Genomic DNA, 23,230 nt, shown 5'->3' with positions numbered 1-23,230 from the left:
ATGGTGCACCGGCTCATTATGCCACTGTTCTACGAGAATACCAGTTTCCAGGACACTGGATACGTCGCCGAGGAAATGACGAGTGGCCACCTCGAACTCCAGACCTGACACCAATTGCCTTTTATCTTTGGGGTCACTTAAAAGGCAAGGTTTACGCTGAGATGATTTGTGATCTGCCACACCTGGAATGTAGAATCAGGTACGCTTGACAGCTAATTAATCCTCCAATCATAAACAGATCGCAAATGGATTGGCAGCATCGACTGGATCTGTGGTCTACGAATAACGAAGTCAATTTCTAAGAGCTTCTCAGACTTTTCTTAATTAATAAATTTAGCTCCCTTGGACAATGAACCAAAGTAACTAAATATATCAGTTGCATTCCCATGGAATGATACGTACCTATCGTTACGAACGCAGCGAGGAAGATGGGTATAGCACAGTTGATATCCAGCAAGAGACCAAATGCAACATTACTCATTGCTGCCCCTAAGTATCCAATTATAACACTTAGCGATATGGAGAAAGCCCTACGAAAGAGAAAGACTTACATTACACTTCTTAAATAAACAGCTCCACGATGAAGTGGCGGTAACACTGAGGCCTTGTAATCAAGAGGTCCCGGGTTCAATCCTGACTGTGGTCCACCACTTTAAAACTGCAGGTTTAGTCCATATCAGTGGCGGCAATTGGGTTCCAAAAGTGGGGGGGTGGGGTATGGTGCCAAAACTGGCGGGGGGGGCAAGAACAGTTTACTTTCCCTTGATACATAAGGTTTAGCATAATGTTCGAGAGCAAAAAGTGATCCAGATTAACCTATTTGTGCATAAAGTGGACTTAAAAGTACATTTGCCAATAAGCAACTATTAGTTACGGCTGAAAGATACAAACGATGAATACGTTAGAATGAGTATCTATTCTGAGAAGTTTTTAAAATTATTTTTAATAATATTTCTTTCAAACAGCAAGTAATATTGATAAGTTATTTCAAATGAACAATATATTTCTTATATATACTATTCTTATAAAACATTCTGGAAGCACTTTACAAATGCATCAATATTTTCAACAGTGATTTAATTATGATCGTGCTTTCCTAACAAAAGCTTAAGATTAAAACTATAGATAATTCTGACATCTATACAACATAAAATAAAATAAAATTTATTAATATAATTGAAAGAAATCCCAATGTACATTTCATTCCAAACTTGACCTTTGAAGTCAATCAAAATAAACGTCAATTTAAAATTGCTTCAGACGCTGGATCTAGTAAAACATTCTTTTAAGAGGCATTTAGAACATACTTTTGAATCTAATTAAGCAAGGTTCTCAGTGACCCGGAAATTCTGCCGAAGTTAAATATATCAAAATGGCAGTGACAAGGGTATTGGACATGTCAGGGAATTTTGAAAATATTCCCCGAAACATTAAAAACAGGGAAAATCAAGGATTTCTTGTATCTCTCAAGATTTGGGTACGGAAATAAATTTCACCGGCTTCTTGATGAAGTATACCTTTACAGATAATCTTGTAACATCTGAATTGTAAAACTAAATAATGCTGAATTAGATACTGCGATAAAAATAGGCATGAAACCCACTTTCAATATGCAAAAGTAAATAAATAAATTTTTAACTTGGCAAAACAGCATACCCTACTAGAAAATACTCACCTTAAATGGGTTGGAAATAACTCCACAATGATGCAACTAAGGACACTGTATGCTATGGCAGTTAGGGCAGCAAATATACAAGAGAGGGCGAGATTTTGAATGGCTGTCCTAACGAAGTAACAACCAATCACGCAGCTGCCAGAAATAATCATACAACTACCTAAAAATGAGAACAGAATCTGAGTATATGCGGGCATGTGTAAATTATTTCTAATATAACAAAATGATGTTACGGACAACCTTGGTCAAAACTTTGCAATGTTTATTACGTTTAATAAATTATAGAAATACAAAAGAAATTTAACGGTATCACGCTAAAAATTTGATTGGAGAAAAAACGATCTATGACCGTCAAACTACCGTAAAACATGTTTGTGACTGTTTTTAAAGTATTGTCGGCTAGTATGATATTACAATAATTATTGTAATTTTAATGGTTCAGTTTCTAAAAATGTGTTTATGTTGCATGTATGAGTAGTGCTAATTAGTTGTTTCAAAGTAACACTTGGTACGAGTGCTTTTTTAGCCTCTTTTTTTATCAATTGAATATCACTTTTTGACATATATTGACAATTTTTTGTCGATGTTTTAGCGCTTAGCGATGTTTTAGCAAAATTTCCCATTTTTCCCACCTCACACTTGGTACGAATGCCACGATCTTACGTGATATAACTTAACCTATCCTTTTTTATTACGTGCTAAACTACACGAGAACCTCTACTAGTAGTGGTAGTGTCCGGGTTCTGGAACCTTAAGTGGGGATCAAAAAAACCTCAAAAACTCACTTTCTCTCCACGTTCCGCGCCTCGTTTATTGCGCTGACGATGTTTCGCAGCGAAGAAAACAGCACCAAAACATCAAAAACTCACTTCAATTCACTGAAGTGAGCCACAGTGTTGCAAAACCTACGAAAATTTCATCAAAACCTCAAAAACTCACTTTCTCTCCACGTTCCGTGCCTGACGAATGTTGGTATGGTACGTTCTGGAACCATCCTTTTGATCTATTTTTTTTTATTATTTTACGATGTTTTACGGGTTAATCTAACCTACAATGAGAGAAAAGTGGACAGGAAAAAAAAAGCTCTGGCATCACTTTTTTAAGCTCCTCCTGCAAATTTTTGCTCTTATGCTACCTCGTCCTTTGACCTACACTTTTGAAATGACTTACGACATTTTCCTATAACTCTGCTGTCTCCTCTTACTGTAAGGTCCCTCAGTGTAATCTACTACGACCTTGTGCTCTCAGCGTAATCTGCTACGATGTTGTTTTTTTTAAAAAAAACTCATGTGTGATCTTCTGCGGTGTGTGTGTGTGTGTGTGTGATAATCAAAATTATTTTTGTTAAGACCCTCAAAAAAGAATAAAAAATATTCCGCCAGAGAGGGGTGCGTGGTGCCCAACACCAGTTCTAAATGGTCATGGCTATCGAAGCCATGCCTCTGTAGAGTTTCATGAGTTATTATTTTTTTTATTTGCGCACCGAACTAACTTACATTGGATCCCGATCGTGGTATGCAGCGTTAATTTGATCGGAGGTGCCTTATCGGCTGGATCGTCGTCGTTTTGCAGTAGCGTCGTCGAGGTGAAGTCCAAATCGTACACGCGCTTGCCGAAGTGCTTTCGTATGCGCGGAAGGGTGTGCTCGGACCAGTGTGGAAATTTATTTTTCGCACCACCGAGGTTGGTTGCGAGAGTCTTCGTACTCGAAGTGGTGTGCGAGGGGCTTGTTGTAGCCGAAGATGTATCCGTCGTGCTGGCGATGCTCGTCATTGTGGTGGTATCGTTTTTAATTCGCCGATACTAAGGCTGCTTCGATCAAAAACGGATTCAAAACAATTCTGTCGGGCTGGCGCAAATCCAAAACTAATCCACTAGGGTGGTGAATTAATTGTAAATTTGCAGCATCGACGTCGGACGACGACCTAAACCAGGCGCGGCATTTTTGGCATACTCAGTAATTGTTCGTGATGGGTTGCAACGAGGAAGGTTCGGTGCCTACGAGTATAACTTTCAAATCCGAAGAAATGAGCGTCGGGGTTGTGTTGGTCAGCGTTTGCAGGAAACACATCGTGTGGCAAAATTCGCAGCACGAGTCCGGTACGTCGCAGCAGGAGAATTCGATGCGAATGTTGTTGCCCGGGATGAAATGGAGCAGGCACGCTTCGTTCTCTTGGAGGTCGATCTGGTCGAGAATCAAGCTGAATCCCAACTTTGGAGAAACGACCGCTTTCACGGTGTTGTTGTTCACCTCGGTTCCAAATAATTGCCTGGCTCCGAAATTGCGATCTTTCATGTGAAAATAAGAAAAAAGCGTTCGCACGACGTCGACCCACGGTGCGGGGACCTTCACCCAGTTCACGCGCTCGATACGTTCCCGAACGAACGCGGAATCCTTTTTGGGAAAATAGCGTTCTTTGCTCGCGTCCAAATTGAGAGAATCGATGTACGCGGCCCACGACCACACTTTGTGGTGCTGCTCGCTGCCACCCTCCACGATCTGGTGGAAACGAAAATTATCGGGCAGGATCGTCCGTTCGAAGGTTTTGTACTGATTCGATATTCTTTTTTCCGTCCTCAGGAGGCGCAGAAATTGAGTTTTGAACGCGTCAGTTTCGGTCACGTCCTGGTACAAATCTTTCAGGACGTTCAACTTGTTTTCCAAAACAGTATAATGCAACACCAAGTAATTGATGTTGCAGTGTATGATGAAGAACGTCGGGATGATGCAGCAGAATCGATAGATCAGACCCCAGCCGAGAAAGTAATGCGTGTGGAACGATGCTGGGTCGTCCACGTGAATTCGTTGAGAACGTGGCCGTCGCAGACGGTGTTCGGAAAAATCGTTCGCAGGTACTTGGCCGGATCCTTTCCGAAAACCTTCTCGAAAACGTGACGCCAAGCCAGAGCGTTGATGCAGTCGCTTTTGAAACTAGCCAGCGGAGCTGACAGATCGAGCTTCCTCCCCAGATCGAATTGAGTCGCGTGCCTTTCCACGAACTCCAAGTAAGCCTTCGCCGTGGGCCACACGATGCTCGTGACGATCTGTTCCCCCGAGAAATTCTATATAAAATAACATACCTGAAATTCTATTCACAGTATAGATTGAATTTTTTTTTTTTTGAGTTTTGTAATCACCCCAAGAAATTTTATATAAAACAACATACTTGAAAATTGTATTCACAGTATAGATTGAATTTTTTTGAGTTTTGTAATCACCCCGAGAAATTCCATATAAAATAACATACCTGGAAATTATTTTTTTGGTTTGTGTGATTTGAGAAAGCATAATGGATTCCAGTTTGATCGAATGTGTTACTTGCAAAAAATTAATATCTAAAACTAATATTAGCAAGCACAGGGCAAGATGTAGCGAAACAGGTTCGAGAATTAATCGTTCGTTACCTTCTAAGTCTTGTGCTCGATGCGGAAAGATGATCAGCATTGCACATTTAAGTAAACACCTCAAAATTTGCAAACCATCGACCGGACAAGCATCGAAAAGAAAAATCGATAATGTAGATACGGAAGCTTCCACTTCCAAGCAAATTAAATTATCTAATGAACGCAAACCAATTAGATCTGCATTCAACGACCAACTCCAGGATTTTTCAATTAAGTCAGAACCAGGCCGTGACATTCTAAGTTTCTTGGACGAAACGAAAACATCTGTACTAAATATTTTGAAAGATAAACTTGAAAACAACTCTATAAAAGTATACGTTGTTCTGTTTTCTGAATACGAGAAAGTTGATGGCACAACAAGTATTTTTTATCATCGTACAAAACACCAGACACTTTATTTTGCTGACGTCGAAAATTTAGACAACTTCTATTATAAAGTTACCAATGAGCTGGTTAAGAAACATGACGGTTTCGAGGCTAAAGGGTCGGGATGGTCTCTATGTGGAAGTCCTCACACGTTAACTGTTTACGTGAACCGATTCTCGCCTCTTCGCGCTTCCAGCTACGTTCCTCTTCCACCGAACATTCAACACAAGAGGGCTGTGTTAAATATACAGAACGGCGATAAAAAGTGTTTTCTCTGGTGTGTGTTGGCAGAACTTCACCCGATTCATTGGTCAAATAATCCAGAACAGGTTTCTCATTACAAACAATACGAGACCGACTTTGAAAGTGTAATGTCTGGCATCGAATACCCGGTGACATTGTCGGATATAACAAAGTTCGAAAATCGTGCAGGAAAACGCATCGCTATTAATGTGTATTCCTTCACGTCAGATAAATATCTCGTGCATCCCGTCAGGATAAGCGATATCGACGATGATGATGCTCGTGTGATTAATCTTCTTCTAATTTCAAACGAGGATGTTCATCACTACACGCTAATTCGTTCACTATCACGCTTGGTCAGAAGTCAATCAACCAAGCATGCAAACCACATCGAAGTTTGCCCGAGATGCCTAACCACGTTCGACGATCAAAAACAAGTCGATTATCGAAATTACACCGGACGTCAGATTGCTATCGAGAAACTTGCCGAACATAAAATTTACTGCTGTGACAACAGACCGACTTGCATGTTGATGCCGAAATCAAAAGAGGTCGAAGAATTTAGGATGCATAAGGCATTGTTCGAACATCCTGCAATCATCATTGCTGATTTTGAGTCTTTTCTCAAACCGTTGTCGTACTGCGAACCAGACCCCGAACTTTCTTCCACAGCACCGTATCAGTTGCACGAAGCCTCGAGTTTCGGATATGTTGTCGTGCGACAGGATAGGATAGATGAACCGTATGTTTACCGAGGACCAGACGTAATCAAACATTTTTTTGAAAAGATGGTTGAAGAGGTTGAGACCATTGGCAGCTTCTTACGCGAATCGAAACCAATGCTTCCATTATCCAGCGATGAACTTCAATCTCACAATAACATTGAAACGTGTCCGGTGTGCGATCAACGTTTCACCGACGAGAACCGGAAAGTATTTCACCATAATCACTTCACCGGAAACTACATCGGTGGAATCTGTAACACGTGTAATCTAAAGATCCAAAAACCTACGTTTGTCCCCATATACCTTCATAATGGCAGCGGTTACGACTTCCATCTCTTAATACGGAATCTTGGATATGATAGACAAAAAATAAATATTCTAGCAGAGAATGAAGAAAGGTACATCAGTGTCAGCAAGCGAGTATTGATTCCGGGAACAAACGAAACTGTGGAGATGAGATTTTTAGATTCTTACAGATTTTTATCTGCCAGCCTGGACGCTCTTGCCAGCAAACTTTCGGCTGAACAATTTAGAATAACGAGAGCTAATTTTCCCAACGTAGACATAGAAATGATTAGACGTAAAGGGATTTATCATTACGAATATGTTAGTGATAATTCTAAATTTAATGACGACACTCTTCCACCTCAAAAAGAATTTTACAGTCGACTCAGAGAGAAAGGAATCACGGACGATGAATACGAACACGCGCAACGGATGTGGGACAAATTAGGATGTAGGACACTCGGCGATTATCACGATGCCTACTTGAAACTGGACGTGATGATACTCGCGGATGTTTTTCAAGCATTCAGGAAAACGTCGGCGAATATTTACAAATTAGATCCTGCATATTTTTACGGTCTCTCGGGCTTAGCGTGGTCTGCCATGTTATTACAGACAAAAATAAAACTGGAATTGATACCGGACGTGGACATGTTATATTTTATCGAGAGGGGGATACGAGGTGGAATGGTGCAATGCGTACAGAGACATGCAAAAGCAAATAACGTTCACATGACAGAAGAATACGATCCTAACGAACAATCGAAATACATATTTTATGTGGATGCAAATAATTTATACGGACATGCTATGATACAAAAACTTCCTTACGGCGGGTTCGAATGGGTGGATACCACTTCCATTAACATTCATAATTTCAACGACTGTGAATTTGGCTTGTTTATAGAGGTGGACCTCGAATTCCCCGACCATCTACACGATTACTTCAAAGATCTACCTCCTGCACCCGAACTAAAATGTTCGCCTGATTCAAATCAACGTAAGCTTCTGTTAACATTGGATAGGAAAGAGAGATACGTTCTCCATTACAAAAATCTTCAGTTCTTAATTGAGAAGGGAGTTCAAGTAATAAATGTGAGAAGAATAATGAAATTCAAACATTCCGAGTGGTTAAAACCTTACATTGAAAAAAATACGTATCATAGAACACGCGCCACGTCAGATTTAGATAAAGATTTTTTTAAACTCATGAATAATGCTGTTTACGGAAAAACAATGGAGAATGTCAGGAAGCATGTGGACGTGAGATTAGTTCCCGATTCAAATAAATGTAGAAAATTGATAGCATCGCCGACATTCAAATCACGATATATATATGATGAAAACCTGGCCTTGTTTGTGATGGATAAAAAAATAATCAAATTCAACAAACCAATCTACGTGGGGGCGACGGTTTTGGATTTATCTAAACTGCATATGTTTGAATTTCATTATAATATCATGAAACCTTTCTATAATGAAAATATAACACTTTTGTACACGGACACGGACAGTTTTATTTATTCCGTACAGACATCTGACCTCTACAACAATTTGAAACAACCGAAAATGATTGATCATTTCGACACATCTTCCTTCCCTCAAATAAAAAAGATTTGATCTCCCTTCTCGCAATAAAAAAGTGCTTGGTAAAATGAAGGATGAATGCAACGGAGAAATCATTCTGGAGTTCGCCGGCTTACGTTCCAAAATGTATGTGGTGAAAACAGAAACCAGCATCACCAAAAAAGCCAAAGGTGTTGGTAAAAATACCGTGAAAAACAAGCTTGTGTTCGAGGATTACATCAATTGCCTCTATTCACAGTCGAGGATTCTACGTTTGGAGACAAGAATACAAAGCGTAGACCACGTGCTTACCACAAACAAAGTTAAGAAAATTGCGCTGGATCCGCATGACGATAAAAGATGTATTTTGTCTTGTGGAATCCACACGTTGCCTTGGGGACACTATCGTTTAGAAATTAGTAAAAATTGTAGGCAATGCAAATGAAAAAAAAATAAACTTAAATAACTATAATTAAAATAAAAAAAATAAACTTTAACTGTCTCACATACACAATAAATAAATAGCAAGGACAATGAATCTTTTTGGTTTCCGTAAGCAAACAATGGAGACTGTACACCGCACGACAGATCATGAATTTCTACCTTCCGTGTTAACTAAACTCAACGGTCTGTTGATCATTCACCTCAACAGCATTTGGACGAAATTGGACGAGGACGTGGGCAAGATGTTTTACGTCTTCAATAACAATTTATATTTTTACGAAATTCCGATCGGTGGGAAACTTCAAATCACCGTGAATCCGGAGAACGCAAGCGAAATCAAAATTTCTACCGGCAAGAACATTTTTCGAATGAAGCACGACAAGATGCTTTCTAACATAACGTACGATGTTTCAGCAGGAGATTATCTTTACGTGGAACTCCTCGGAGATTACGACAAACTCATTCCTCTCTTCGTAGAATTACGAATCGTCTATCCTATTATAAATAACCGTTAACAAAATGCCTAACGACATTTTCGGCCACACCAAGCGTGTAGACCACGCAGAAGAGATTCTCATGCTGGATGTTCGAGTCAAGAAGTTGAGGAGCGATTTGATCGCTTTGCAGGAGACCTTAAACAAAAGTTTAGAGTCCGAGATCGCTACGCTCCAAACGCAATGTCTCGCCCCATTCTGAAAATCGATTCCGAACTGAAAACGCTCATAAAAAATTATGTCGACGTACCTTCTTACGACAACGTTCAAAATATACAGTTGAGCGTGGATTCGCTTCAAAATGATTTGCTCAAATTACAGCAATTTCAATCGAAAAATGAAGATTTGGAAAAATTGAAACTCGAAATCGAAGAACGAACTTCCGCAATCGAAAAGAATTTCTCTGAACTTCAAACCGTCGTGAACGATATAGATGTAGAACGCTTGCATGTCGTCGTTTCCAAATTACAAGAAGATTTCACCAGCACGATGGAAGAAATTAAATCCAAGTTGCAGACTTTGGAAGATACAATGACGAACCTACCATCGTCAGACGAACTGCAGGTCATCGGTAAAAGCGTCGCGAACATAAAAATTCAATTGGAGGCTTATCGAGATTTCGAACACATTCAAACCACCATCGCTACGCTTCAGGCGTCTCTGGAGTTGATCAACGAAGAAATTAAAAATATTCACGCTGAAGCGAGCGCGCTGACGAGCATTCAAGACACGTTAAGCACGGTTCAGCAGAAGATCGAATATTTAGAAAATTTGAACGTCGAATCCAATCTTGCTCATTTTCATCACGTACTGGACAACATACAGGGTGACTTGGAATCGTTACGGACGAGCGTACCTTCGAGCGAAGATTTGGAAAAATTGAAAACGGCGGTGACGGCATTATCCGATTCGAGCAACATCAAAAGTTCATTGAGCGATCTCGAGAGTAAAGTGGCCAATCTCCCCACCTCCAAAGAATTACACGCTTTGAAAAGAAACATATCTCGAATGCTGAAACGACTGGAAACGGAAACGGCGAACGTGGAACAGATTCGAGACGAAATCAGTTCGCTGGTGTCGACGCTGCCCACTTCGCAGAGCGTCGCGGATCTTCACACGCAGTTTACAGAGATGCGAAGCATCGTGAACGATCTTACCGAGAAAAGTTCGAAATTGAATCAAGTCGAGAACCTTCAGAACATTGTCGTCAACATCCGAGATCAAGTTGGAGTGCTGGAATCCACACAGGAATCGACGCTGGCCTCTTTCGGTGCCAAGTTGCAAGAACTCAACGAAAACTACAAGCAGTTGAACGTGGAAGTGAAAATCAAACCGTCGTTTTCTACCGTAACGGATACCATAGTCGAGCATTTGCTGCCCATCGAAAATAAACTCGGACACGTTCACAGTAATCTGCTCGGCGTCGACACTAAATTCGCCAAATTGTTCACCTTGCAAGCCATCGAAATCAACAGCGTACCCAATCAACAGAGAATCTCCACGTTCGTCGAAGGTAACAAACTGTACATGTTACATCCTTATCATCCGTACTACAAGTTTCTCCTCGATGGCACGATTCAGATAAACGAATTTTCGTACTGGTCTCACGGCAGAAAAGCTAGCGTTCCCACCATGACGTTGATATCGAATCGTGGTGTCCAGAAAGCAGGAAACATTCCTCTGGCACGTTGGAACGAAACGCGCAACATATATGAAATACACGAAGACGAAGATCTTACCGTTTTCGACGTGAGTGCCGGCGATAAGCTGATCGTTCAAAACACGAGCGAGGTGCCACCCTCTTTGAATCCCATCACGCTGGTGCTTCTCTTCAAACGTAATCTCTAAAAAAAAATGTCTAGGCAAGCCATCGTCGAAGAATTGCATAAACCTGCACGCCGCAACTACGAACGTTTGGCGGTGGTAACCAAGGGCATCGACGACCTCTGGGAAAGTGACCTCGTGGAGATGAGTAGCGGAAAGTTGAAAACGTACATAAATTGAACAAGGGCAACAAGTACCTCCTCAACGTCATAGACACATTTTAGAAATTCGCATGGGCTCTACCTTTGAAGGCGAAAACAGGAACGTGCATCACGGAAGCATTCAAGACAATTTTTCGCGAAAGCGGCGGCAGACGACCTCGGTTTCTGCACACGGACAAGGGGAAGGAATTTTACAATGCCGTATTCCAAAAGTTTATTCGGAAACACGACGTTCAACATTACTCGACCTTCAGTGACGTCAAGGCCAGCATCGTGGAAAGATTCAATCGCACTCTGAAATCGCGCATGTGGTCACGCTTTACGCTTCAGGGAAGCTACAAGTGGGTCACCATTCTTCCGGAACTCGTTAACGACTATAATCACACGGTGCACAGAACGATAGGCATGAAGCCAGCTGACTTTACCAAGTCCGACGAGCAACGTTTAATTTCTAGCGTTTACTGTCCAAAGTACACACCCACGACAAAAAAACCTAAATACAAAATTGGAGACCAGGTGAGGGTCAGTAAATTGAAGCGTACGTTCGACAGGGGTTTCACACGAAACTGGAGCACGGAACTTTTTACCGTGGTTCGAGTTCTACCCCGGAACCGTCACACGTATATAATAAAGGACAGTGGCGGTGAAATTTTATTGGGGCGCTTCTACGAGGAGGAACTCTCTAAAACTAAATACCCCGACACGTACCTTATCGAAAAAGTTTTGCGTAAGAGAGGCGACAAACTTTTGGTGAAATGGCTGGGACTTCCGGAAACGAGTTGGATCGATTCGAACGAAGTGATTCTATGAGTACGTGGAATGTCGTGAAACGTTTACCTGATTCGGAAAATCAAACGAAGAAAAGGAACGGCGAATTGCTCCCCGATAGCATACGGTGTCTGATCGTAGGACCTTCGGGGTGCGGAAAGACGACACTGCTCATTGATAATTTTATCCTCGCACCCAATTGGTTAGACTGGGAAAACAGACACCTCTACGTATTTTCGAAAAGTCTCGAACAACCGAAATACCAGCAACTTATGAAACTGTACGAGGGACTGGGCATTGCAACTTTCGCATCTGAAATCATTCCACTAGACGATTGTCTCGAGAATTCCGTTGTAGTGTTCGACGACATGATCTTGGAAAATCAAAACGAGATTCGTAATTTTTTCACTGGAGGTCGTCACAAATTATTGGATTGTTTCTACCTGGCACAAACTTTTTCCAAGGTTCCGAAACAACTGCTACACGACAACGCTAATTTCATATGTTTGTTTCGACAAGACCACACCAATTTAAAACACGCACACGATGATTACGTAGGGGCTGAAATGAATTACAATCTATTTTCTAAATTCTGCTCCCACTGTTGGAACAGCGGTGATTTCGGATTCGTGACCATCGACATGACTCGAAAAGCAAACCATGGAAAATATAGGAATAAAATAAACGTTTATCTAGACGTCTCAAAGGCTAACAAGAGGACAATTTCAGATTTGCAACAAGAAGAAAAAAATCCAAAAAATCAAAAATCGAGAATCTAAAAAAATAAAATTTGAAAAAACGTTCTATTTTTTTCAAACGTCTGACAAGCATATATAAAATAACCATTACAACAAAAAGTGAGTGTTAGAAAAAGTGGACAGTCTCAAGAGGGTGACAGCAGAAAACTACGAGAACCGAACGTATAGGCTGAGAATTCGACGTTTCAAAAACGTTTCAACGTATATAGAAAAATGTCAAAACGTCAATTTCAAGAAGACGAAAATCTCAAGTTGCGAGAATACCTCGTGAAACGCTTCAAAGGTTGGAAATCCGAGAATCGCGGATCCTACGAAGAGAAGAAACGTCAGGATCAACCTGTGATCGATGCCATCAGCGGTCTAGGTAAAGAAATTAAAAGTGTCACGGAACAAAATAAAAATTTGATCAACGAACTCGTACCACTCGCAGCTAAAAGTTACGCTGTACCCACGCCCATTTCGAGCATTCCTTCGACGCCGTTCGAACTGAAGGACGTACCGGCACGACGTCGAGCCATAGGTAGCACGTCTTCGGATAAGATCGAGTTGGGACCTTTGGCACGAGACTACCTGAGCACGGGGAAGTTCGACAAGGATGAAGTGTTCGGATTGTATCCCAGCATGGAAACCAACGAAGGCGGTGGTGTGGTGTGGAAGATTGGGAAATCGAAGGTGACCTTCGAAGGCAACGACATTAAAGTTAATTTAGGCGAGAAGGATAGTTGGACCAGGTATCCGGGTACGGTGGGACTGTGGGAACTCGTTGCCAAAAAGCAGCCGAAAGATTACACCGACGAAGATTACCAGAGTTACAAGGAAATTTTGATCATGACGGATGCCTTGTACCAGAACAACGATGCCTCGCAGAATAGGGTGAAATCGAGCAGCGGCGAGAAGTACAGGAATCTCATCAAACCGATTTGGAACCAGGTCAAAACAGGCAGCGGCGTCAAACGCTACAACACGTTACCCAAAGAATTCGTTTGGGTGGACGACGTTAGGAAACTCGTGGACCGATTGTTGGTGATAGCCGGCGAAGAGAATGCAGGCAATCGTAATTTCTACAACGAGAAGGTTGGCATCGTGGACATGATCAGCACGAAACTTTCCAACTTCATCGTGAACGACGACAAGGGCATAGGTTACCTCATCAAAATCATCAACACGCTGCCTCCGAGATTCTGGAACGTGGCCGAAGGAAAGGGACTCGTAAACGACATCATCAACAAGTTACCTTTCGAGATGCATTTACCTGGCTACCAGTACTGCGGACCGGGTACCAAAATCGAGAAAAGATTGGAGAGAGGAGACAAGGGTGTGAATCCGTTGGACGCCGCATGCAAAGATCACGACATCGCTTACAACACCACTCGCACCGATCTGGATGCACGTCACGAAGCAGACAGAAAGTTAGAGCACGCAGCTTTCGAAAGGTTCGTCAGCAGAGACGCTTCGTTGGGAGAAAGAGTTGCAGCACTGGGCACCACCATCGCCATGAGCACGAAACAAAAATTTGGGTGGGGTATATAAATAAATAACATACAGTAAAAAACAACATGGCTTGCATAACTGATTTGCCGCACGAACTGCTTAGAAAAATATTCAAACAGGCAGTAAACGGAGATTGTGAGGATATAGGGAAACTTTTGATCATAGCTAAAACGACGGCGGCATTTCGAATCCCATGTGAAATGGCTGTCAAGGACCGTCTTCGGGAGATCAGTGGCATGAGGTGCGGTGATCTCGATACTCTTCTTTCGGCCGCAGGGGAAAAATTAAACAAGAGAATGGATGAACTGCACGAGGCGAGGCAGGGAAGAAGACGATACACGGATGATTGGCGCAAGTCTAAACAGGAAACTGAAGATATTATTACGCACATCATCGCGTTGTCGGAAGCACGGACTTTCTTCCTCCGTGAAAAAAAATAATAATAATATACATGTCAAAAAAATGTACAAGTCAAAAAAAAAAACTTGATATATAAATAACACACATCGTGAAAAAAAAATAATCTTCGGTATATAAATAACACACATTGTGAAAAAATTAAATTTCTATAACACTGAAATTTCTCTTCGATATGACGACTGAAAAAAAAATGAGTGACCTCCAAGCATTAAAACAAATGCTAAATTTGTCAGTCGAATATGTAAAAATTCAGGAATTGGAAGTCGGCAAACCTTACACGATAACTTCCGGTTCAATTGTTTCTACCCAGTATGGTCCCAAGGTGCGTCTGTTGCTCGACGGACAATACAGTCTATTTTTACCAGATCGATACGCTAACATGTTATCCGACGAGAAGCTAGCTATTTTAATCGAGAACAAAACTCGAATCGTGTACAAGGGAACAAAGGAACTTCTTGGTAAGAAAACAAAGCACGTAATAGAATTTGTGTAACGACTGCGCGGAGTATATATAAAATAACATACCTTGAAAAAAAAATTACACGAAACAAAAAAAAATCTCAGAACATTTATATATAAATAACATACCGTGAAAAAAAAATTACACGAAACAAAAAAAAATCTCAGAACATTTATATATAAATAACATACCGTGAAAAAAAATTACACGAAACAAAAAAAAATCTCGAAACATATTTATATATATAAATAACATACCTTGAAAAAAAAATTACGCGAAAGAAAAAAAAATCGCAGAACATTTATATAAATAACATACCGTGAAAATAACACATAGAGCATCAACATGAAGCCCAAGGGTGTCGTGTACCAGATACCATACTCCTATCTAAAAAATCTAGGTGCCCTCGATGGGTTACTCACCAAGAAACAACGCGAGAAGAAACGTTCTTGCTTGAGCAAAGGACACGGAATGAAATTACTTCTCAGCACTCCACAATTGAGACGCTTGCAGCGTTCGCGGAAACAGCAAAAGATCGGAGGTTTCATATTCAGCATCCCGGCCATCCTGGCCGCATTGGGGGCCGTTGGAAGTTTGGCCGGCGGTAGCGCCGCCATCGCGAAAACCGTCATCGACTCGAAGAAGAACAAGGCGGAATTGGAAGAACAGAAACGTCACAACCTGGCCATGGAGAAGAAAGGGGGGAAGGGCGTGATGAAAAAGTTTAAAGAAAAGAAACAGCAGCACTCACCAACCGAGACATTGAATCTCTGATCCAACCATTACGAATCAAACACTTCAGAGGAGTTTTCATGTCCGACTCGTTACCTTCAACCGTTAAAAATAGAGAATGCGGCGTAGTCAACTTGGACGGTCAAGAAAATCCAGGCACGCATTGGATTTGTTACCACAAAAACGACAATAACAAAGCATTCGTTTTCGATTCTTTCGGAGGTGTTCCACCTACAAATTTAGTCCATTATCTGAAAACGAACAATCGTATATACTACAACGACGAACGAATTCAAAATTTCGGAGACGAGAACTGCGGTCATCTCTGCCTCTCCATGCTCGCGTTTCTCTCTAAAATAAATAAGCCTACGATCAAAGATTTCCAGAAAGCATTGTGGAATCTGAAACATCATTACTAGGATGGGCGTGTTCCATCTCACGAGCGAATCTTCGATCTTGAAACTCACGCTGCACGACGACATCGTCTATCCTAAATCCGTGGCTCTGCGTGCATTCTACAGCATGTACCTCATACCTAACGTCACGCAGCACAACAACAAAATTAGCGTCGGAAGCGAACACATCGTCGTCACGCCAGGTCAATACAATCTTTCTACTTTGCAAGCTCAGTTACCCAAAGGCACGTACCTTTCTCAAAATTCGGTCACGCACAGAGTGGAAATCGTGTCGGCGACGGAGACCGTGGACCTGGGCACCATGGGAGAACTTTTAGGTTTCGAGAACGACACAAAACTCGAAGCTGGCATCAAACACGTAGCAACCAACATTCCTAAATTTCTAGCCATCGAAACTTTGAACGTACACTGCAACGTGGCGGAAGGCATGATCACGAAATCTTCGGACGGGGGGTTGCTGGGAAGTCACAAGCAGACGGGAATCATAGCCACTTTCAAACCCAGTTCCGAATTCATGGAACCGATCATCTACACACCCTCTTCGCCGATCTATTTTCCAGTATGTCGCAACCGCATAGACGACATAGAGTTGGTGGTGACGAACGAGAAAGGAGAGGTGGTGGATTTCGCAGGTGCAACGACCACTGCCATCGTGGAGATCAACGTATAATAAATAACCATACACATCATGGAGCAAATCGAAAGTTACGAGTTGCAATCTTTCCCTCCCAACCGTCGCACGTTCGCCAATTTGAACGAAGCGAACCGGGAGATCGAATACGACGTGGACGTAGGGGACGGGTTCGTTCATCCTCACAGAGCGGACCTCTACCTTCAATTCGACGTGGTGAAGAAGGAAAGCGGAGACGCGTTTCCCGCAGCAGCAAACTTGATACTCGTGGACAACTTCGTGCCTCACCTGTTCTCGCAGGTGGAGGTGAGGAAACACAACACCGTCATCGACAGAATAGATTATCCAGGCATCACGTCGACGGCAGTGGGAACATTGAAATTATCCAAAACGGACGCGGCATACTACCAGGCGGGAGGATTCGAAGCGGGAACCAAAATATCGACGAGAAGTCACACGGTGCTCTTTCCCAAGCGTCTGCTTCCGGGATTCTTCTCGGACTACAAGGAGATCATGTGGAAGGGAGGACTGAGGATCACCTTTCGAAGAGCGGCCAACGACAACGACGCACTGATGCGATACACCAACTTGAACGCCGACGGCACGCCGATAGCCAACACTTTACCCGAAGCAGTCAAGTGCGTCATCCGGAGCATGGAGTTGAGAATGCCGATCGTGGAATACGAAACGAACTACGCCCTCAAGTACAAAGCGGAGATCTTGAAGAGTCCGCAGGTACCGATTCACTTTCACGGTTACCAGTGCGTGCAAAAGATAGCGTCGGGAAGTCACATGGAATTCGACGTGACGACGCAGTTCAACAACATACAGTTCGACATGCCAGATTTCGTCGTAGTGCTTTTTCAGACCGGGCGCGATAACAATCAGGAGAAAGATTCCAGCAAGTTCGACGACTGCAAGATCAAGAACATTTATCTGAAGAACGGTAGGAACGAAGTGTTCCCGCGCGAGAATTACAACCTCGACATGACCAAAGATGATTATCTAAAACTTTACGAAGCTTACACGGCTTACAAGAGGGTCACGGAGGGAAACGTGGACATGTACTACACGCCCAGCGAATTCAAAGCACGCAGGCCGATGTTCGTCATCAACACCACGAAGCGGAAGCAGGTGGTGGTCAACGATCGAACCAACATCAAGATCGTCTGCGAGTTCCACGACGCGCTGCCGGAGGATACTCTATGTAGCGTCATCCTGATTGCAGAGAAGTCCTTCGTCCACGACGTGAAGAACGAGAGGGTCACGGAACAGTTTTAAAAAATAATTCGTAAAAAAAAAATAATTGCCACATACTAAAAAAAAATCAACAAGGTTATATAAAATACAATGTAAGTTAGTTCGGTGCGCAAAAAAAAAAATAATAACTCATGAAACTCTACAGAGGCATGGCTTCGATAGCCATGACCATTTAGAACTGGTGTTGGGCACCACGCACCCCTCTCTGGCGGAATATTTTTTATTCTTTCTTGAGGGTCTTAACAAAAATAATTTTGATTATCACACACACACACACCGCAGAAGATCACACATGAGTTTTTTTTAAAAAAAAAAAAAAACATCGTAGCAGATTACGCTGAGAGCACAAGGTCGTAGTAGATTACACTGAGGGACCTTACAGTAAGAGGAGACAGCAGACTTATAGGAAAATGTCGTAAGTCATTTCAAAAGTGTAGGTCAAAGGACGAGGTAGCATAAGAGCAAAAATTTGCAGGAGGAGCTTAAAAAAGTGATGCCAGAGCTTTTTTTTTCCTGTCCACTTTTCTCTCATTGTAGGTTAGATTAACCCGTAAAACATCGTAAAATAATAAAAAAAAATAGATCAAAAGGATGGTTCCAGAACGTACCATACCAACATTCGTCAGGCACGGAACGTGGAGAGAAAGTGAGTTTTTGAGGTTTTGATGAAATTTTCGTAGGTTTTGCAACACTGTGGCTCACTTCAGTGAATTGAAGTGAGTTTTTGATGTTTTGGTGCTGTTTTCTTCGCTGCGAAACATCGTCAGCGCAATAAACGAGGCGCGGAACGTGGAGAGAAAGTGAGTTTTTGAGGTTTTTTTGATCCCCACTTAAGGTTCCAGAACCCGGACACTACCACTACTAGTAGAGGTTCTCGTGTAGTTTAGCACGTAATAAAAAAGGATAGGTTAAGTTATATCACGTAAGATCGTGGCATTCGTACCAAGTGTGAGGTGGGAAAAATGGGAAATTTTGCTAAAACATCGCTAAGCGCTAAAACATCGACAAAAAATTGTCAATATATGTCAAAAAGTGATATTCAATTGATAAAAAAAGAGGCTAAAAAAGCACTCGTACCAAGTGTTACTTTGAAACAACTAATTAGCACTACTTGTATGTGTAATTTATAATCATTATCTACCTTTATTCATGATAAAATAGTACTTAAAGTTTAATTTTAAAAATCGGTTGCACACCTTTTTTGTAAATGAACAGCCAGACCCTTAAAATTTAACGGTAGAATGCTGTAAATGTAATGGAATGTTCTAATGGCGTATATACACCGATCACCGTGGAATTGCTGTTAGAACATTGTTCTTCGAAGCTAGTGTTCTATAGGAAAGTATACTTTCAAATCCTTATTAAGATAGGAAGAGTTTACATAATCCTTTTCATTAGTTTGTCTTCCATCCATATAGTCGCGATTAAGCTCGGAAGGTACACTCACCGGCAATGAAAACGGGACACATAGATCCTGAAATAATCGCTTTCCTGCAAGGCGTTATGTGTGTTGCACAACTCTACGGCGATTTTATGTTACCATTGAAACTGTGCTATTTAAATCTATGCATCGCCGTGGAGTTAGGCAACACACATTATTGCCGATGACTGTACATAAACCATCTAAACAAATGAACAAAACATAACTTACAAAGGAAGCGCTTCCTCCCGATTTTATTCACAAAGAATCCGGCACACACACTCCCCGGGATGCAAGCCAAGCCGATAGCGATATTGTTGATGAAGACTTGGTCCTCAATGGTGTCGTCACACACCCAGTCTGCTGCCGAAATGTTCTGTTGTTGCCTCATCATTGCCACCTCGCACACCGAGGCGGTCTTGTTGGGATACATCTTGTAGTACTCCTCGAACCTGTTGAACAGTTCAGGGAACCACAGACCGAATCCAAAGTACCTATGAAATATAAGATTTCAAATTTACAAGTTTGTTTTTGGTTAAGAAGGGCACAGCTAAGTTTCAGAATATGTTCAGGAATTAGGTTAAGGAAACGTATTCAATTTCATGTTGAAAGCGCAGCAAGGAAGCCTCAGATATGCAAGCAGACGTATTCAATGTATTGCTCGAAGAAGAGCAGATAATCTTGGAAACAGACACGGAAATCAAGTTCGATAGACTTTGTGAGATTGAGGTGGTTTTTAAGTCCACTTAAAGCACAGAAGGGCTAATTGAGACTGGACCTACAGCTTAAAGCAGAGTCCGAATCACACTATGTGCCTCCGCTGGGTATCGAACCAGGGTTCCCTTGATTACAAGGCGACTATGTTACAGTTAGGCCATCGGCCAGACTCGGGAGCATATGTTCTCAAACATAGACACAGGAATTAAGGTAAATAAGCTTATTCAATTTATTGAAGGGGAAGATGAATAAAGAACTGTGGTTGTGTGTGTTTGGGGGAGAGAGAGAGAGAGAGAGAGAGAGAGAAAAGCAGAGACACAGATAATAAAAGGAAGAGAGAGATAAAAGTAAAATAACAGATCAAGAGAGAGAGAGAGAGAGAGCGTGAGTGATAACAAAATGACAAAGGAAAAGGAAGGTATCCTAGAAGAAATGAGAAGAACGCGAACAAGCATACTTCATTATTCATGTTATTTTGCTGTTGGTTTTTGAAGTGTCGAATTAAGCCTGGCTTCTATTGGTATTGTGAGGAGTTAACTATTGGCGTGATTTGCTTGATATATCTTCTATAACTCCTGCCGCTGTCGCTTGGAGTTCGATCTGCTTTGTGGTGGTAATGGTAGAGCCTACCAAATTGTGGTCCTTAAGTGGGCCGATAATCCATATGATTTTGATGGTACTGGTAAGGGCATACTTGTTGTTAGTAATCTGTCATTCCCTGTCTGCTTTCCGCTGCTGTTGTGTGTTCGTGTACTGGCCCGACCGAGTGGTTGTATTCCTATGTTGCGTACTGTTGCGTTATCATGTGTTGGTATCTTCTCATTCCAGAACTTGTGTACTTCTTGGGCGATTATGTCCTGTAGGGTTTCTAAGTCTCATGAATGTGCTGGTTTTTGTTCCCCAGCCATGTCCGCTGATGATGCGTGCAGCCTTGTTTTGAATTATCTGCAGCTTTTACAAGTTGGTACGTGCTATGTTGTGCCAAGCTGGGATGGCAGGCCTGATCATCATTTTATAGCTATGGAGTCTAGTTTCCATTTGGATTTCCAGGTTGCGGAATATGGAGTATAATCCCGCAATTCGCTCGTTGCTTCTATGTCTGGTCTCTTCTACGTGTTGCTTGAAGTTCAGACTCTGATCTAGTGTGAGTCCTAGGTACCTGGCTGTATCTGTAAGTTGTATTGCTTGTCCATGGAATCGAAATTCTGGAGGCCTTTTGTAGAGTCGTGATCTCTTGAATTGTACTGCCATGCTCTTGACGCTATTGATTTTTGTTCGCCATTTTGTTGTCCAGGCATCTAGTTTGCTAAGTTGTCTGGAGAGTGCTTTACAGTTCCATGTGATGGTTCTGCTTAATACGCTGGGAAGCAGGCCGGTTCTTATGGTATATCTGCCGTGTAAAGTGAATACAGGAGTGGTCCCAGTATGAAGCCTTGTGGTACCCCTGCCTTGACTGGCCGGGCGAGTGTTGACGTTCCTTGGAAGCTTGCAATGAATGTTCGATCTTCGAGATAGCTTTGGAGTAAATGAAGGAGTCCAGTATTGGTGTTCTCTGCAGGTTCCAGATCAGTCCTTGGATCCAACGCGCCTTCTACGTCAAGGAAGACTCCAAACTGCTGCTTTGCGCATACTTTGTTGGCTGGTGAGGAAGTCCACCACTCTAGTTAGTTGGGTTGTTGTGCTGAGTCGCGGAATCCATGCTGATAGTATCGTATCAGGTGATGACCAGTGATGTGCGTACGCGTAAACAACGATAGTCTACATTCTACACATAGACTATTTTATACTTAGATTACGTAATCTATGTAAACAACATGGCGAAAGGTAATAACTTAGCAAAGGGCGCCGTGGAATTAAAAGAAAATTATACTACATATCAGTTGCTGATGTGTGAGGAGAACTTTTCATACTCTTTCTTCCAAATTCGAACAATTTCTCACCTAGGAAAAGAACTAATATAGGAAATATTCTAGTGTTTTATGGGGAAAAGACCACTCTTGCCTCACGACTGCCATCTGTTGTTGTTTTTTGCATACTATTATCTTCTTCCATAGTTGATAATAGAAGAGCAGATAAATTTTGTTGTAAATATGATTCTTTTCATTTCGTTAGGAAGCAATATAGTTGAATATGTCACTTTTCTTTCATGAAACCCTTGAAAATTAATTTTAATGCACTTTCGATTGTCTACGTAGTCTATGTAAACTACAACCCAATGTAATCTACGCGGAGATTACGTGTAGACAACGCATGTAGACGTAAACTTGTAGTCTACGGCAAATCAATGGTGATGAGCTGCAAGTTGTTCTTGTAGTCGGCGCAGTTGAATTCGCTCCATGATCTTGCTGAGGTGCGATAGTAAGTTGATGGGTCTATAGCATTTTGCTAATCCTGGTTTCGGGATGCTCCAGATGAGAGACGTCTTCCATTGCGCTGGCAAGTAGGAGCTTCTCAAAATGACTTTGAAGATCTTAGTTATATAGACTAGAGCTTTCCTGGGTAGTTTCTTCAGACGTTCTGGTTTTATTTGGTCCAGTCCAGAGACCTTTTTATTGGATATTCGACTGATGATGGCGCGTACTTTTGGCGTGGTCAGCTGTGGTTGCGTAGCAGCCGGATAGAATCTGAAGGCTGCAATCTCTGTTTCTATTTCTCTGCTGAAGGCAAGGTTCTGTGGGGTTTCGTTTGGATGTGTTTGTTGTTCCGCCATTAGCTCTGCTTGCTCAGCTGGATCGAAGACAAGTTCTTCCTGTCGTTGTAGAACTGGTGTTGTGTGTTGCTGTACGACTGTTGCTGCACTTCTGACTATTTGCCAAAACTTTTCGTGGATCAGGAAAAATAAAAGAGGGATATAAATAAAGGTGGGAAGTGAAAGGAAATACGCAATTCCTCCTCATTTCAAGGGTGGGCTGATCTTTCCTGTAGAAACCAATGGTAGTATGTATAAAAGTGACCGAAGAAAGCAATTT

General features: G+C 41.9%; 1 protein-coding gene across 1 annotated transcript in view; it reads right to left on the bottom strand.

The window, feature by feature from the left end:
* LOC145977974 (synaptic vesicle glycoprotein 2B-like) overlaps positions 1-23,230 on the bottom strand; it is an 80,846-nt gene that overhangs the window by 9,260 nt on the left and 48,356 nt on the right. The window contains exons 8-10 of the mRNA XM_083110322.1: positions 19,776-20,038; positions 1,676-1,835; positions 403-530 (exon numbers count right to left, since the gene is read on the bottom strand). Of these exons, the coding sequence (XP_082966448.1) occupies positions 403-530; positions 1,676-1,835; positions 19,776-20,038 (551 nt within the window). The remainder of the gene's footprint in view (positions 1-402; positions 531-1,675; positions 1,836-19,775; positions 20,039-23,230) is intronic.

This window comes from Lepisma saccharinum, chromosome 24 (assembly GCF_977018435.1).
Source record: "Lepisma saccharinum chromosome 24, izLepSacc3.1, whole genome shotgun sequence".
In the NCBI taxonomy this organism is placed as follows: Eukaryota; Metazoa; Arthropoda; class Insecta; order Zygentoma; family Lepismatidae; genus Lepisma; species Lepisma saccharinum.
Note: the sequence above shows the minus strand (reverse complement) of the source record. Positions and strands in the feature narration are given on the sequence as shown.